At 41.0% G+C, this 17,200-nt stretch overlaps 1 protein-coding gene across 2 annotated transcripts in view; it reads right to left on the reverse strand.

Moving 5' to 3' along the window:
• Positions 1-17,200, reverse strand: part of stag1a (stromal antigen 1a) — a 99,816-nt gene that overhangs the window by 5,005 nt on the left and 77,611 nt on the right. For both annotated transcript variants that reach the window (XM_034194858.1, XM_034194860.1), the window contains 21 exons: positions 16,792-16,888; positions 15,770-15,846; positions 15,426-15,630; positions 14,558-14,709; positions 14,345-14,418; positions 13,879-14,002; positions 13,570-13,668; positions 13,280-13,359; positions 12,393-12,500; positions 12,046-12,160; positions 11,511-11,628; positions 9,635-9,738; positions 8,757-8,849; positions 8,050-8,343; positions 5,701-5,771; positions 5,353-5,521; positions 4,422-4,514; positions 2,857-3,031; positions 2,337-2,476; positions 1,929-2,030; positions 202-350 (listed from right to left, as the gene is read on the reverse strand). In XM_034194858.1, the coding sequence (XP_034050749.1) occupies positions 202-350; positions 1,929-2,030; positions 2,337-2,476; positions 2,857-3,031; positions 4,422-4,514; positions 5,353-5,521; positions 5,701-5,771; positions 8,050-8,343; positions 8,757-8,849; positions 9,635-9,738; positions 11,511-11,628; positions 12,046-12,160; positions 12,393-12,500; positions 13,280-13,359; positions 13,570-13,668; positions 13,879-14,002; positions 14,345-14,418; positions 14,558-14,709; positions 15,426-15,630; positions 15,770-15,846; positions 16,792-16,888 (2,639 nt within the window). The remainder of the gene's footprint in view (positions 1-201; positions 351-1,928; positions 2,031-2,336; positions 2,477-2,856; positions 3,032-4,421; positions 4,515-5,352; positions 5,522-5,700; positions 5,772-8,049; positions 8,344-8,756; positions 8,850-9,634; positions 9,739-11,510; positions 11,629-12,045; positions 12,161-12,392; positions 12,501-13,279; positions 13,360-13,569; positions 13,669-13,878; positions 14,003-14,344; positions 14,419-14,557; positions 14,710-15,425; positions 15,631-15,769; positions 15,847-16,791; positions 16,889-17,200) is intronic.

Here is a 17,200-nt window from a genome sequence, read left to right on the forward strand (position 1 = left end):
TGCTGAGGAGCAGCCTGGCAACATGCAGAGGCAGCTGATTTAGAATGAGTTTTACACTTATTTTTTTCTATTAAAAAAAATAACTGAGTAATCCTGAGTACATTTTATTTCAAAGACAGAGTCCAGTTAGTGTCAGTTGCATGTTTTAGTATAGTTGCCCCACTATGCTGCTGATTCATCACGCGAACCCGGTGTACTTACTTGTGCAATGTAGCTACGGCCTCTCTGGTCTTGATCTGATCAAGACCAAAAGTGAGGGCGAAACGCCGAGCCAGCTCCTTGATGCCACTCACATGGGATGAGGTCCGATCCAAATGTGGACCCTGATCCTGCAGCAGCTCGTTGAACAGCTACGACACACACAAGAACCCAGTAGCAAAGTATGTAAGTGTGTGCAAGTACACGATCACACAGAAGAATGTTAAGTAAAACAACACACATGCTGCATGCTAATTTTTAAACATACAACCCCTGGAGAAAATTATGGAATCACCAGCCTCGGAGGATGTTCATTCAGTTGTTTAATTTTGTAGAAAAAAAGCAGATCACAGACATGACACAAAACTAAAGTCATTTCAAATGGCAACTTTCTGGCTTTAAGAAACACTATAAGAAATCAGGAAAAAAATTGTGGCAGTCAGTAACGGTTACTTTTTTTAGAACAAGCAGAGGGAAAAAAATATGGAATCACTCAATTCTGAGGAAAAAATTATGGAATCATGAAAAACAAAAGAACGCTCCAACACATCACTAGTATTTTGTTGCACCACCTCTGGCTTTTATAACAGCTTGCAGTCTCTGAGGCATGGACTTAGCATGTTCCTTTACCTGACATGCAGCCCCATATCATCAATGACTGTGGAAATTGACATGTTCTCTTCAGGCAGTCATCTTTATAAATCTCATTGGAACGGCACCAAACAAAAGTTCCAGCATCATCACCTTGCCCAATGCAGATTCGAGATTCATCACTGAATATGACTTTCATCCAGTCATCCACAGTCCACGACTGCTTTTCCTTAGCCCATTGTAACCTTGTTTTTTCTGTTTAGGTGTTAATGATGGCTTTCATTTAGCTTTTCTGTATGTAAATCCCATTTCCTTTAGTCATTTTCTTACAGTTCGGTCACAGACGTTGACTCCAGTTTCCTCCCATTCGTTCCTCATTTGTTTTGTTGTGCATTTTCGATTTTTGAGACATACTGCTTTAAGTTTTGTCTTGACGCTTTGATGTCTTCCTTGGTCTACCAGTATGTTTGCCTTTAACAACCTTCCCATGTTGTTTGTATTTGGTCCAGAGTTTAGACACAGCTGACTGTGAACAACCAACATCTTTTGCAACATCGCATGATGATTTACCCTCTTTTAAGAGTTTGATAATCCTCTCCTTTGTTTCAATTGACATCTCTCGTGTTGGAACCATGATTCATGTCAGTCCACTTGGTGCAACAGCTCTCCAAAGTGTGATCACTCCTTTTTAGATGCAGACTAATGAGCAGATCTGATTTGATGCAAGTGTTAGTTTTGGGGATGGAAATTTACAGGGTGATTCCTTAATTTTTTCCTCAGAATTGAGTGATTCCATATTTTTTCCCTCTGCTTGGTCTAAAAAAAGTAACCGTTACTGACTGCCACAATTATTTTTCCTGATTTCTTATAGTGTTTCTTATAGCCAGAAAGTTGCCATTTGAAATGACTTTAGTTTTGTGTCATGTCTGTGATCTGCTTTTTTTCCTACAAAATTAAACAACTGAATGAACATCCTCCGAGGCCGGTGATTCCTAAATTTTTGCCAGGGGTTGTATCTGAAGTATTTGTAAGAATCTGAGTTTGTTCGTTTATGAATAATTATGGACCAAAAACTGTTGAAGTATTTCACGGCATACTGTGTGTAACCTGCATATACCGGAAATCCGTAATCACTTCACCTGCTGTAAACTGAGGATCAGAGTCTTTGCACACAGAATCTTGTCCGTCTGCCTGGTTTTACTTAGAGTCTCCTTGATGATGTCACCATAATCATTATAGTACTGAGAAAACACAACAGAAAAAAAAATCTGTTAAAACACAATTTGGGATGATAAAATCCTCTACAGGCTCATCAGGAGATTATTGATAACTGCATTTAAAAGCTGAACTGAAAGAAATTAAACTTCCGCATCTTAAATTTGTCACTTTTTTTCTTGCATGTTGAAATAAAAGCAAAAAGATTTCTGAAACATTTAAAGTCTGCTCCTTAACCTTACGATCTGTTGAAAGCAATCTCAAACTCCTCTACAAACCACTTTGTAATTTCAGGTTAAATGTGTTCACACTAAACTGCGGTCAACAGTCACCTTCATGTAGTGCTTGAAGATGTCAGCAGCAGCTGGCATGTCGACAATGTCATAGATAATGAGTTTGCAGAAAGCTGCCAGCAGATTTCTTCTCTTGTGGAGGGCCTCGATCTTATTGGCCTCATCCTCCTCATCGCCCTCTGCAGACAGACAAAGGATTTGTGCCAAAAAAGTCTGTGGTAAAAATCAAATACACACTTGTTTGATTATATATGTTGCACCTGTAATGCCTTTCAAAAGAGCTGTCATTCAAAGATTTTATTTTCCTGTTTTATATAATGAAAGATTATTTCGTTGGAATCCAATTTTAATAACTTACAAAACACTTTTACAATCAAATTTGACTGCAAACCTCAAACATGTATGTGGTTATCAAGGGGGATTAAAAAAACTTTCTTTTATCTCTACCTGATGACACAGATTCCTGTTTATCAACCCCTCTTGCCCTTTCTAAAACAGGCGATATCGCGACTTCACAACTTCCCCACAAAACTGTAAGTGTTGTACACAAAGCTCTCACCCATGCTCTGGCTCTCGTCATCCTGGTCAATGAAGACATGGTCTAAAACAAAGTTGAGCAGTTCGTTCTGCAGAGTTCCGTCAGGGTTGAAGACTAACGGCTGCAGCCCTTCCCTACTGCCGGAAATCAGCTGGTGACTGAAGATCATCAGCAGGTCACAAAGCAGCATGAATGCCTAAAGCAGAGGCACAAATCATTTCTGTCTGTCTACTCCAGAAACACACAAAATAATCTACATAACGGTCCACAGTGTTGATGTTTGACACAGTTTGGTGGAAGATATATGTTAGTTTTGGGGGTGTTTTTGTGACTTTGCAGGCGTGCACACCCCAGGCCGTTTTGTTACCTGCAGGGCTGTGAAATGAAAATTGTAAAATCCGAGGAAAATTCGCATGGGGTCTGGGGGGTGCAGCTCCCCAGGAGCCGGGGTCTAGGGCCTTGTGGGGCCCCAGAAACCAAATTAAATTTTCATCTACTGATACATTTTCAACATCTCCTGGAAGAACAAATCTCAAAATTAGTGCATATTTAAATGATCCTCGATTCAACCTTTCATTTGAACCATCAATGATCATGTTGAAATAACAATACGACGTGGAAGTAGGACCTGGAATGATTTTCCTTTTAATTGTAAACCAAACTCAGAACAATTAAACTACATGAAATTCATGAAGACTGGAAAGACTGTTAAACCATGTCAAAAACCACAGCTAAAGATTGTAGAATATTTTAAAAATCAGGGTAAAATATCAATAACATACCTTATAGTAAAAAGCCACATATTCTTGTGTAAATTCCTGTAAATCCACTGAAAGCCACAGTGTCTTTTTCCCATGAAAAGTCTACATTAATAAAAAATAATTTACATTGTTGTGTAAATTCATGTAGCCTAAATTCATTCAAATCCACAATGTCTTTTTTTTCAATGAAAGAAAGTCTAGATTAATGAAAGAAAAAAAAAGGTACATAATCTTTTCTGAAATCCAGTTTGAACAGCACGTTTATTTTCCAGAGAGAGAAAAAAATTCTTACCAGTTTGCTTTTCCCGTTTATCTTTCAGGTGTGTTCATGAAGCCAGCAACAATTCCACGGATTCTTGTCCTTATCATACTTTTTCAAACCGTCTTTCTCGCCACCTTCGCTCTGTCTGATGTCGCTCCGTGACACAGACATGCTGCAAAATTCTTCTTTTAAAAACTTGAAAGTTCTAAAAGTGTGCGATGTCCACATGCTACATTAAGCTAAGCTTCACACAGGAGCCACACAGTGTCACCGCAGCAACCAACCAGTCCCACTTTACGACAACTGTCGTAACAGCCAGGCTTTGAGTGGCATTTTTCCTCCGCGAATCTCCGCGGATCCGAGGAAACTGATTTGTATCTGTAACACACAGATCAGTGTCTGCGGACTTATAAAACTTGCATGATGTCGTAAAAAAGAACGCTTTGCGATAAGCATTTTAAAAACTCAGTAACGATCACGATTAAAGAGTACAACACTAACACCCCCCCACCCCGCCCATGATAAAATCCGCGGAATCCCGCGGAATTTTCACAGCCCTGTACCTGTTCTTTGACTGGTGTGTTGACATTGGACAGACACTGCTGGCACACAGCAAGAAAAGACTTCACCACTCTCCTGAGCGCCAGAAGATCATCCTGTACATTGCACAATGCAAACACCATTAGCAGTGTCTCAAACAATGAGGTCTCACAGTAATCTTCATTACATAATGATGTCAGTCTGTTTTAATGTCATGCCCTGGATAATTTCACCACTTCCTCAATTCATTAAAGTGGAAGAAGCAATGTCCCTCTTTTGCCGCTGGTTGACTCACGAGAACAAAATGGGACACAGCTGACTGATTAACATGATACAGACCTGATTTATACTGCATTTTATATTCCAGTATAAACCCCTACTGATGACATAAAAATTAGGGCCTATGAGACCATGAACCAGCAAAGAAAGAAAAAATAAAAAATAAACACGCTTCTGACTGAAAAAGTTACTAGGTTAAAATGATAGAGTGGAGAACCAGTGGTGGCACAAAGGCTTTTTTTCTTGGTGGGGCATAAACATTTTGTGGGTTAAGGTAAATTTCAAGCATCCACTACACATATGTTGTTCATTCACACATACAATACACATGTAACTTTGCCGTGAATGCTGCAATGGTTTGCTAATTGTGGTGTATAGTATGCTAAGATTTGTGTTCCTGTAACAGTGTAATTTATTGAATGAGCACAGTGCATGAGCCACTTAGCACGTGATAATGTAAACAATCACAGCTGGAGTTAGAAAAACACAAAATACATAACTGTATACAGGGTTTTTCAAAGATGTCTTTTGTTTACATTTTGTTAAAGAACCCAAACACAATGCATGACTTTACACCAGACAGTAGTGTAAATAGATGATAAGATCCTGTCCCTCTGAGGTTCAGACATGGCTGTTTTAAAAACACTGGTCTGAGTAAATCATGTTTATGATCACCTTGCTAGGAGCTCCTTCAGTGATTTTGACCAGTTGCCAGAGGATGGAGTAATGGGAACACTGCAGGGCCTGGACAGCGATCTGCTCTGGCATGGAGCCCTGCTCGATACCCGCCTTCAACAGCCGGTAGCAGTTCCCAAACAAATCCCACCTTGTCAAATCATGGGCACTACATAAAAAAAAGCAAACATATTTCACACCGTGCATGCATGTATTCATCTTCAGCTTACTCTCAGTGGGTACATCATTTCTCCTATCAGCTATGATGTTGGTATTCACAGTTCAGATGGTACTGCACAGGAGCATATTCCTGTTTAACAGCTTCGCGGTTTGTTGTTATATTCTTACTTGTGGAAGGCTGTGAGTCTCTTCAGAGTAGATAAAACATTGTAGATATCGTCATCGTCAGCCTCCTCAGCCTGCAATTCATCACAACACTTGTTAGTTCGCAAACACTGAACAATATTTTTTGTGTTGGTCTCAACACAGACATGCAGCAGATTTGTTTCTGGTTTCAAGTTGCAGCAGCAGTGAAGTCTGCTGATTTATGTTCCTCAATGACTTTCACTGTGCCTAAAATGTCAGATGTGGTTTACTACACTTTCTACAAGCTTCACAAGGGATGAGAACATTTTTCTTTCCCCACTGTTTCAAGGGCAGATTGCTCATCTGAATGGGAGAATATTTAGCTTTGGACCATTGGTGGCCAGTTTAAAATGATTCATCCTTTCCTTTTTAACAGTTCGTTATGATGTGTGCTTTATCTCCTTGCCCTGCTGAAAATCCAAAGACTTCTGCCTCAAACCTGGTGTTCTGACATTTCACTCCATTTCTTCTGATTTCATCACTTTAGGTGCAAATTTTTATGATACCTAAACTACGGAATCCTCAGCAAACAGAACTAGTTACTAAGTTGTTGCTCCTCCTCTGGCTTTTATGATAGTCTGAATCCTTTCCACTGACTTTACTAATGAAAAACAAGATTCTCCTTTCCCAGCAACCTGGTTCCAACTTTCTGCTCTACGAGATGAAGGCTTGTCATGAACCAGTTTGCTTTATTTCCACCACAAATTTTTTTTAGGGATGTCCCGATCCAATCACGTGATCGGAAATCAGGCCCGATCACGTGGTTTCAGACTTGATCGAAATCGGACGTTGCATCCCGATCAGGAACCCAATATAGATTTTATCCTCATTATTTTGATCAGCGCTATTTCAGGCTCATTAATGCAGATTAATGGGCCTTTCACGCGTCAGAAGCGTCAGAGGCGTGAGACGCGTTGCTTTTTAGAGGCGTCAGAAGCGTCGCTTTAGCTCGGCTTTTGACGTGACGCTTCTGACGGGAGCGCGCATTGCCGCTTGTCGGCAGGCTTACGCGTCAAAGTTAAACCCAATCTTTTTTTTTTTTTTTTTTTTTGAACAAAAGAAAAACATAAGTTCAACCGGACAGAGGTGGGGGAAGTTACACGCGCAAAGTTTCTTTCGCAGGACTGCTGTTTGTGTGTTCACGCGCTCAGCCTGACGCCTCGATGGAATGACAAGAGCATGATGGACACTTTCCCACCGAAACTCTTGCTCAGTCATCCTTCCGTGCGCAGCAGGACCCGGTGCTGACCAAGATCTCAGGACGACGATCTGCTATCTGAAGTTGACTTTTGAACCTTCGACACTCTGAGCTGTGACATAGCTTCACGCTGTCCAATAGGAACGACGTGTCGGGCCAAAACACGGAAGACTAGTGGCAGAAACCACTGATCTGTACAAATGGTAAATGGACTACATTTATAAAGCGCTTTTCCATCTGCATCAGATGCTCAAAGCGCTTTACAATTATGCCTCACATTCACCCCGATGTCAGGGTGCTGCCATACAAGGCGCTCACTACACACCGGGAACAATAGGGGATTAAAGGCCTTTCCCAAGGGCCCTTAGTGATTTTCCAGTCAGGCGGGGATTTGAACCACAGATCAGTGCAGAAACCACGTCTCTGAAGAAAAATCCTTTGAAATGTTTTTTTGTTGTTGTTTGTTACCTCAAAATTTCTGATTACTGTTTTAAAAAAAGTTTAGAACACTTGTAATTAAAATAGCTAAATCAATAAATGGTTCTTTAGAAACCTTTCATTTGTAAATTAAAACCACCTGTTAATTCAGATTAGATAATTTCTTGTTTAACATAAGGAACCTTGGACATTTATTTTTAGACAAATAAAATAACATGAAAATTTGTACATTTTTTAAGTCTGGTAGATTATTACTTGACTGTTCAAGCTACCTCAAGGAGAAGTGCACTGTTTAAGTGATAAATAATAAAATAAGGTGATTAAAGTGAAATTATTATATATTTAGCATTTGTTCATTGTTCATTCAGTTTTTTAAAGTATCGGATCGGGACTCGGTATCGGCAGATACTCAAAATCAGATGACTTGGAACTGGATCGGGGCCAAAAAAACCTGATCGGGACATCCCTACAAATTTTCAATCACGTCGAGGCTCAGACTGTGCTCTGTGGCAAGATGCATCATCCAGACGTGTATGTGAACAGAAACATTTTCTGCAATGTGCTGACATCTTTTCCAGACTTATCTATGCTGTTGTTATTTCAAAGACGTACCCTGTTACATCACCAGTCATAAATTCACCTGCTATATTTTAAATTCATTTTTTCCAACCCCAAAGACAGCGTGCTTGTCATACCTCCTGCAGCAGCTCTTCGACAGAGTGAGCAAAGCGATCGGTCATCTCGTCGATGAGCTGTGAGCGGGCGATGTCCACGCGGTTCATGATGGTGTACTCTTCTGAACACAGGATGCTGTACGTCTTACTGCAGGCCTCCAACACATCTGTCTCGATGTGTTTCTCCACCACCAGCCGAATCTGCTTCAGCAATGCATCCAGGTGCTTCTCCATACGCCCAGCACTGTACACATCCAGGTCAAAGAATTGGGGGATTTGCAGCAGGTTGGCTACTTTCTCTGAATCCGCCTGATACTGTGGACAAAAGATGGAGAGACAGACGTCAGATGTAGAAAGGAAAATGTGCCAAACCCGAAGCTATCAATCAACAAGCAATGCTTTCTTTCTAAGTCTTAAGTGTTTTCATGGTTGCTCATCAGTCAATATTAATTACATTTTAGGTGTTAAGACAACACACTTATCCAAACTGACACACACACACACACACACACACACACACACACACACACACACACACACACACACACACACACACACACACACAGAGTCAATCACAATTCACATAATCTATCATAAACGACACATGTAACACTCCAATCAATGACTCAGACTTCAGATCAATTACCCAGCTCACTCGGTCATTGCCGCTGGCATTGCTGTTTTCTGGCACTGTGGAGGCTGCAGGCGAGAGCTTAGTAAGGTCTTACCTTGGATAAGAGCATGGGCAGAGCCATGATGAAGTGCTCTGTCAATTTGTTCTTGTCATCTATCTGAGTCTTTCTCTCCTTCGCCGTCAGAACCTGAACACACAAACATACATCTTGAGGCCAAATGCAGTAAGACTGTAATTATGGCTGGAAATTCAGCAGGAAACCAAAGAAGAACAATTCAACCATGATAGCAGACATACATGAAAATGATAGCAACATGTGAGGGGCTGTGAAACTGTACAAATATACATCAGCAGCCATTTAAAAAAGTGCTGTTGCTAAAGAGAAAATTTGTGGTATATGTGGATATGCGTGTATGCTTCATTTGTAAACGTCTGAGTCAAAGGACAGGTAAAATTGCAGCATTGTAGTACATATGAATTGTGTCCCTACTACTCTCTCATTTAAATCTAGGATATAGTACAGTAACAATTAGGTAGTATGCACTAACTGACATTAAGTACATGCCACTCTAATCTCCCTTTATTACCAGGAAGTGTTAAACTCAGTATTTTAAAACGAGTTGCAAAAAGCACCATTTGGCATCAGGGTTCAGGTTTTCATCACAACCACTCCACCACATGATTTCACTGATAACTCCTCCCCTTTAGTAAAAAACAAAAACAAAAACATGGGGAGAGTGAAAGATCATGCAATGACAATGACCTGGATTTGAAACCAGGCTGTTACATTTCCACACAACGTGATGATAGATTCAATGTTTTCCTGCAGAATGCACAGAAAACAATGTTTTCCCCAAGGAAAACAACTGATACAAGATAACAGTCAGCATGTGTTGCCTTGCCTTTGTCCCACTTCAAATTCAACTTGGATGCAACAAAACTGAGTGCTGAAAGAATGAGTTGTGTATTTACCCTTTTGCCGGTGCCTCTGCCCACAGGTGGGTGCGCCTCTGCTGCCTGTCTTATGGTGCAAACTGTCAATTCTATCAGCGCACTCTCCTGTCTGTCTGACAACACTGCAGAGAAGAAAAGAACAGCAGATAGAAAATAGAAACGTTAGGACTCTACAAGAAACAAGGAAGTACAAACAACAACAACAAAAAAAATCTAACGTTTCAAAAACCATCTCATGATATTTATTTAGCCTTTCATTGATGCTTGAGTTGACAATTTATTTTTTTGGCTTTCAGTTACCCCGGTTGCTTGGGGTCACTTCAGCAAGATTTACAGCAGATGCTCTCCTGGACATAACTCCAGTTCTACATGGAGAAACATGTTCACAGCTCTTGGTCTTCCAAATCAGTGGCCCAGCCAAGTACTAATCAGAACTTCCACTTCTGAGATCTGGCAGGATCAGGTATGCGGGGAGCCATATTGTGGCATAATTGACATTAAATATGTTTAAAAAAGTTTCATCATACTATAATTTGAGCAATAACTGTTTGTTTATTTGTTGGTTATCCTACAACTCCCAGGTCCACTGGGCAATTTCTACCAACCTTGGTGTGCAGATGAAGAAGTAAATAAATGATTCTGAAAGTACAGTCTCATGTATGCAGCATGTAGTTGAAGGTGGACCCCAGAATTAGTCTTAAGGTGGGCAAAGATCAAAGATCAATGAGATCAAAGGTCAACATTACACCCCCCGACCGATTTCCACCATACGTGGCACACGTACTTAGATGGTTTCTGTATTTGCGCAAGTGAGGTCAAACTTGCTAAAGATCAATCAGTGGACTAAAGGTCATTTTCTCTGGCTGTTTGGTGGTTTTTTCCCTCTCAGTTCAGTTGGGTGATTTCTACCAAAATTGGTACATGAATGAAGGTCAACCCCTGAATTACCAATAATGTATAGATTAAAGGTCACTGGGGCCACAGGAATTAGATTTTAACCCAATGTGGACCAAATCTGACAAAACATCAATCATTTAGGTGAATTCGAGGTCAATAAACTGTTGTGTACCAATAATTTTATCATAAACAAAGCGGCCAAGTACTTGTTGGTGGTGTACCTATTTAACAAAGCCCTGAGTGTCTTCATTCTCAAAGTACTATTGGCTGGTCGACTAGAAGAGAAAATAAAACACTGTGGTTGTATAAGGTCAGGTCGGTGGAGTTTCCTTGCCTCAAGCGGAGGAGTTTAAGTATCTCGGGGTCTTATTCACGAGTGAGGGACGGATGGAGCGTGAGCTCGATAGACAGATCGGTGCAGTGTCTGCAGTGATGCGGTCGCTGTATCGGACCGTCGTGGTGAAGAGAGAGCTGAGTAGGGGGGCAAAGCTCTCGATTTACCGATCGATCTACGTTCCGATCCTCACCTATGGTCATGAGATTTGGCTCATGACCGAAAGAACGAGATTGCGGGTACAAGCGGCCGAGATGAGTTTCCTCCGCAGGGTGGCTGGGCGCTCCCTTAGAGATAGGGTGAGGAGCTCAGTCACTCAGGAGGAGCTCGGAGTCGAGCCGCTGCTCCTCCACGTCGAAAGGAGTCAGTTGAGGTGGCTCGGGCATCTTTTCCGGATGACCCCTAGACGCCTCGCTGGAGAGGTGTTCCGGGCACGTCCCATTGGGAGGAGGCCCCGGGGAAGACCCAGGACACGCTGGAAGGATTACATCTCTTGGCTGGCTTGGGAACGCCTTGGGGTTCCCCCTGGAGGAGCTGGGGGAGGTGTGTGTGGATCGGGAGGTCTGGGCGGCTTTGCTTGAGCTGCTGCCCCCGCGACCCGACTCCGGATAAAGCGGAAGAAAATGGATGGATGGATGGATGGTTGTATTTTGTGCATCTTACCTTCCTCTCCCTGTACAGGCTCCTCCAGGAGTAGTTCAGTCATACACTCCCAGTCTTTCAGCAGCTCCTGAGAACTTTCCCACAATGAGTCTACCAGATAGGCTGCATGTTCATGAAGCTACATGTGCATACAGAGAAAGCCTTAGACAGTGAGCATATCTATAGAACTTTTCTTTGGCTGAAATCTGTAACCTTTCATACATAACCACCCAAAAACTACACCAGAGACTCAGGAACATTTTATGTAGCAGCTCTTTTCACTTCATCATTGCTTGTGTACAGTACACAGAAAGACAAAATGTTTTCAACAAACCAGACAACTTAAATGTGAAGATGCTTTTATTGGCACAGTCAGACAACACAGGAGCAACATGATGGTCAATATCAACGGTACCTTACATACACAATCACACAAAGTCTTACAGACATTATACACTTACAGACAAGGCTAAGTCAAATTAAGGATTATCATCTGTCCACTATACCTAGATGTCTCTCTGCATCACAGGTGGTAATATGTGTGTCTATGCATTACCTCACTCTCCAGAAAGAAGAGCACCAGCATTCGGATGAGATTTCCATTGGGACTGCTCCTCCCTCTGCGCTTAGCCAGTGCTTCTTCTGCCTGCGGGTCATGACGACTGAACAATCTGGCAAAGACAGAGGAGGAGAGGGAATGACAAAACCAGAGGGAAATGTAAAAACAATTATATACAAGGACAGAAAAAAATACATGGGGAAAGCATACACAGTTATTAAACAGGAAGCAACACAAGGACAGTTAATGTGTGAAATCAGTTCATTCAAAAATGGAATAAGTTCACTAGAGTTCAACACATTTCAGCATGGGCAGACAGAAAAATGGTCAGCAGATAGACTCACTTTCTATGTAGAAACTCTCCAGCGGCGACAGCCACGGGCCGGTGGGCGGAGTAAACCAAGTGGTAAACATTCTCACAGTCCTCATTGGATAAGGCGTCTTCACTGCCCCTGTGAAAGACAATTAGAACAAATTCCAATCAGCAAAAACCTTTAAAAAAATAAACTAAAGTGGATAAAGAGTTATCTACCTCAATTTTGTTGTACTTGTGCAATGACAAAGACATTCTGATTCTGAGTTTAAAGTGCAAACCAAATGTAATGCTGTGCTCAATGGAAAATGTCGCAGTAACTCGGGTCAGTGACACCGACTGTAAATGTCTGCACTACTTGCACCCAATTTATTTGAATTAATTCTGCACAAGGTCAAAGTCAAGTCTGAATTACAATCTAATCTGGTCCAGGTCATGTGGTCTGTTTTACTGTTCCAACTCTGTCAAATTAACACCCAAATGGAACCTTGCTGCCTCACCATCAGTCAGCTGTGGGGCACTGTCATTCTTGAGTCACTCTCAAAGCTAGTTTCAAGTCAAGGCTCAAGTAAGGTTGGTTGTCTTGGCTCAGGGTTCGACTTGCACTGCCAAGACTTAAATGTCACTATGAAGTGATCTTATCACACATCTGCCATCAGGTCTGTTCTCATCACGTGTCATCACAATCGCTAAGGGAAATTGATGCAGCAAGTCTTATTTTCCACAATTTGAGTCTAATGACCACTGGTCACCAAACCTCAAGACCATATGACCCCCATGCATACTAAATTGTAGATTTGCTGACATTTATGTCATTAACACATATTAAACAGTAAGAACCTACAAGAATACTGTAATATCCCAAAGCTTTACGTGTATGCATACAAACAAAGTAGAGCTGGTATCTGAATTACTCACTGCAAGATGAGTGTGACCAGTCTGATGGCCTCTACAGCCACATCATACTCCTTATCAAGAGTCATTGACACTATGCGGTCCTGTCAAAAAAACAACAACAAAAAAACCCCAAATACAATTAATCTCAGGAAGTGTCACTACGCTGCCTGTGAACACCTTTGGGAAATAATGAGTCTTGTGTGATAAACGGCAAATTTAGATAAGATAAAATATATCAGTCGTGGATAGATTATCTTTAAACGCTGGCTGTTTTTAAAAGTAGTTCCACTTCTTCATTCTTGATGTGTTACCTTGAAGCGGTTGGTGAAAAGTTCTAGCTTGGGGAAAAGTTCTCTGTTGGTGTAGAGGTTCTGCAAAGCCTTCAGGCACTTCAGACGGACCTCTCCTTGCTGAGAAAAGGAAATATATTTTATATTAAAACAAGATGCTAAAGATAAGGAGATTCTGCCATTTCTACTTTTGTATACATATAGTCTGGTGTCCTGTCTATATTAATTGGTGCGCCATAATAACAACTACCAAACCTGGACAGAAAGCAAAAAAAAAAAAAAAAATCAGAAATTTCAGCAAAACACAGATGCATATGAGATTCTGCTCACCCTATCGTGTAGTGTCCAACCAACATATTTCAGGTAACTATCATTTAGGAAAGCATCACTGTACATCTTCATCCACACTCCAATTTCCTCAATACATATAGCTCGGATCTCAGCAATCGCATCCCTATGAAACAAAGACAAAAATCAGCCCAATAATTATAAATTAGAAAGATAAACACAGTTCCAAATTGCGCAATAACAAAATATCTGATCATAAATCATTATTGCTGACATATGTGCAATAATAATGCACCACTATTATCATCCTTAAGGCACAGACAGTGAGCCTCAAGCTACACAGGTGAAGAGTCTTACTTTTATATAGTTGCCTGCTTTTAACTGTTTGTAAAAACAACTGCAACATTAACCTCGATGAGAGTCAATTAATCTGTCAGTGATTTTTTTTCCTCCACCGATTAATCGTTGCAGCTGTATCAACAATCATGGTGGCGTTTTAAAGCTGTACCTGTAGCGATGTACAAAGATGCCTTTGAAGATGGAGTTCATCATATTCTCTATCTCGTCTTGGTTTTCCTGCAGCTGCACAGAGAAAACCACCACATTAATAGGCCCAATGGTTTGAGAAAACAAATAGATTCAAGACAAAACAGTACATTAAGACCATTTGCCAATGAATAGTCACACATTAAAATCAACAGGCACATATGAAAAAGCAAACCTCCTTTCTCTTCTGTAGCAATAGTTCCAGCTTCTCATTGGCTCGTTTTCCAGCGATCTTGTTTCTCTCAGCCTCATACTGCCTCTGCGTGTTGTCTTGATGAATGCTCAAGTTCAGTGCCACGTTCACCAGTGCTGTCATGAGCTTCATCGCTATTCAGAGACAAATACACACATATAAGCTTTAGGAATAAATATTTATCATTGGTATTACTACATGCAAACAAGAGTGCTCTGAGAGCACAATATCCCTTGCTGGTAAATGCTGCTTGGGTACAAGAGGTTGGTACATTCTGATAACATTTCAAGGTATGTGATACTTGACTTCAGAATGCAGACACCAACTCATGAAACTGGCAGCGTCTAGGTTTGTTCATCAAGGGCCATAACTCTGCCAAAACATGTCAATCTTGTACAATATTACAATATGTGTATTATCAACCTATAACAAGGAATTATTCCAAGTTTCCCAAAATTCTTACTAAAAATGTGAGGAGTTGATTTCAGAATGCAGGCACCCACTCATGAAACTGACGGAGTCTAGATTTGTTAATCAAGGGCCACTCTGGTAAAATTGGCCCAACTCAAATGATATAATATGTGTATTACCACCCTATAATTAGGACTTGTACCAAGTTTTACAAAATTTCTCCTAAAAGTCACTGTGAGAGGAGTTGATTTCAGACTGCTTATACCCTTTTTGGGACGGACAGACTGACAGACAGAAATTGCCATGACATAATACCCCTTCGGGCTTTCGGCCAGCTAGGGATAATAACAAGGACTTGTGGACAGGTTCAGTAAAGTGCTGTTAACTGCAAAGATAACTGTTTTCAAAAGTTGTCTCCTCATAACGTCAGTGTCATTACCTGCTAATGTGGAAGTGTGCCTGAAGGCTCGAACTTGAGAGTCAGACAGCCCGGTGAGGAGGGAGATTACAGTGTCCATCATGTATTCATCGTAGATAATGCTGTACTGACACTGGCGGATCAAAACGCTGATGAATTCACAAAAGTTATAGCGAAACTTTTTCCACATCGGCCCTGGCATGGTGAGAGGATAATCACCACTATCCTGTTGACAAATATATGGTGACAGTCATCAGAGGGTCTGGCCTTTATGCAAAGAAACTACTAGTCTGAGTTCTAGCCAGCGATCGAAGGAAGACCATCTCTCACAAAAATGTCACACAGTTCAAATGAACAATCATTACCTCATCAAACTCCTCTGTCATTTTGCGGATGATCTCAGCATTCTGCATGTTCCTAAACATCTCAATCCTCACAGTTCCTGGTCACAGAACAAACGCGGTTTTACCAATAAAACAACAGTAAAACAATTACAGTGAAAATACTTCTTTGATTACACTGAACAGACCATTGTTACATGCTCACTGCGCCTGCTCAGTAGTGTGTAAATCTCACGTGACTAAGCGTGAACTCCCACCTCCGCTGTCAGCATGGGGGGGCGCAAAATTGCCTAACTGGTCAAAACATGTACGAGTAGCAGCTCTTGCTGCTTATTCCACAGGGCGCTGTTGTACTATGATCATCCACGATCTAAAAAAAGTGCTAAAACAGAATGAAACGGCTTAATCCAGTTTGCCTCCTAACGGGGTGGTTTATAAAGTGCAGACCTGGCCAGTCACCTCCTGCGCCCTCAGCCAGAAGTTCAGCTGCTTTCAGTACACGTTTTCACGTTTTACTGTTTCTAAATTCTTGAAAAATATTGAGTTATTGATTTCTTTTCATGATGACTGGAGCAGTACACTTTAATAGTTTTGATGAATGAATGGAACGTTGCATTTTTACAGCGTTCTGCAATCTGCCTGACAGCGCTTCCTGATGGAAAAGGCCGCTGTTTTTCCAGCTTTCCTCCCAAACACAGCTGTCATTTGTGCAAAGCATATTTGAATCAACACATTAAACGTAGTTTCACACAAGCTATTTTTACTGTTGTAATACAGAATGATTTTTACAAATAAAGCTGTGACAAAAATTTGTGCACAGGATTAAAGCCGGCCGCGCCAATTTCATCTATTAAATACTCGTATAGTCTTATTGTTCTGATTATCACATTTGGGAGACGTTTAAGAGACTTTGTCCACCGTTATTTGGGCAAGTTACAGGCATTTGTCACAGTGTTCCTCACGGGTTCTACATGAGCGACTTGCAGAAAACTCAGTGCACATGTGCCAAAGAATGTAACAACAGTCTATTGTTGCAGTAGCCGTACCTTTGCATCCCGAACACTGAATGAAAAAATTGATGAGGTCCAACAGGGCCAAGTCTCTGTCCTGTTTGTATGACTCGATCCAGTCATCCACCACAGACTGTACACATGAACACACAAATACAGGTACATTTTTAGGCATTTTCCATGACCATCTCACAATTCTTGCTGTTCAGAATCCCTGTTGTGCCACACTGGAGTGAAAATAGTCTCCAGTAGTTAAGAGTAGGCATGCAAAATAGACAAGTCTCTTGAGGTTGAACTAATCAGAGTTCTTAAATATTGTGTATCTGCTGGTACAGGCTCTGACCTGATATTTCAAGAATTTGTTTGCAAACATGCAAGCACACATTAAAATGATATTACACCCATTCAAACATATTTTTGAATAATTGCAACATTAACAGCCATA

The sequence above is a fragment of the Thalassophryne amazonica genome, chromosome 19 (assembly GCF_902500255.1).
Source record: "Thalassophryne amazonica chromosome 19, fThaAma1.1, whole genome shotgun sequence".
Lineage (NCBI taxonomy): Eukaryota > Metazoa > Chordata > Actinopteri > Batrachoidiformes > Batrachoididae > Thalassophryne > Thalassophryne amazonica.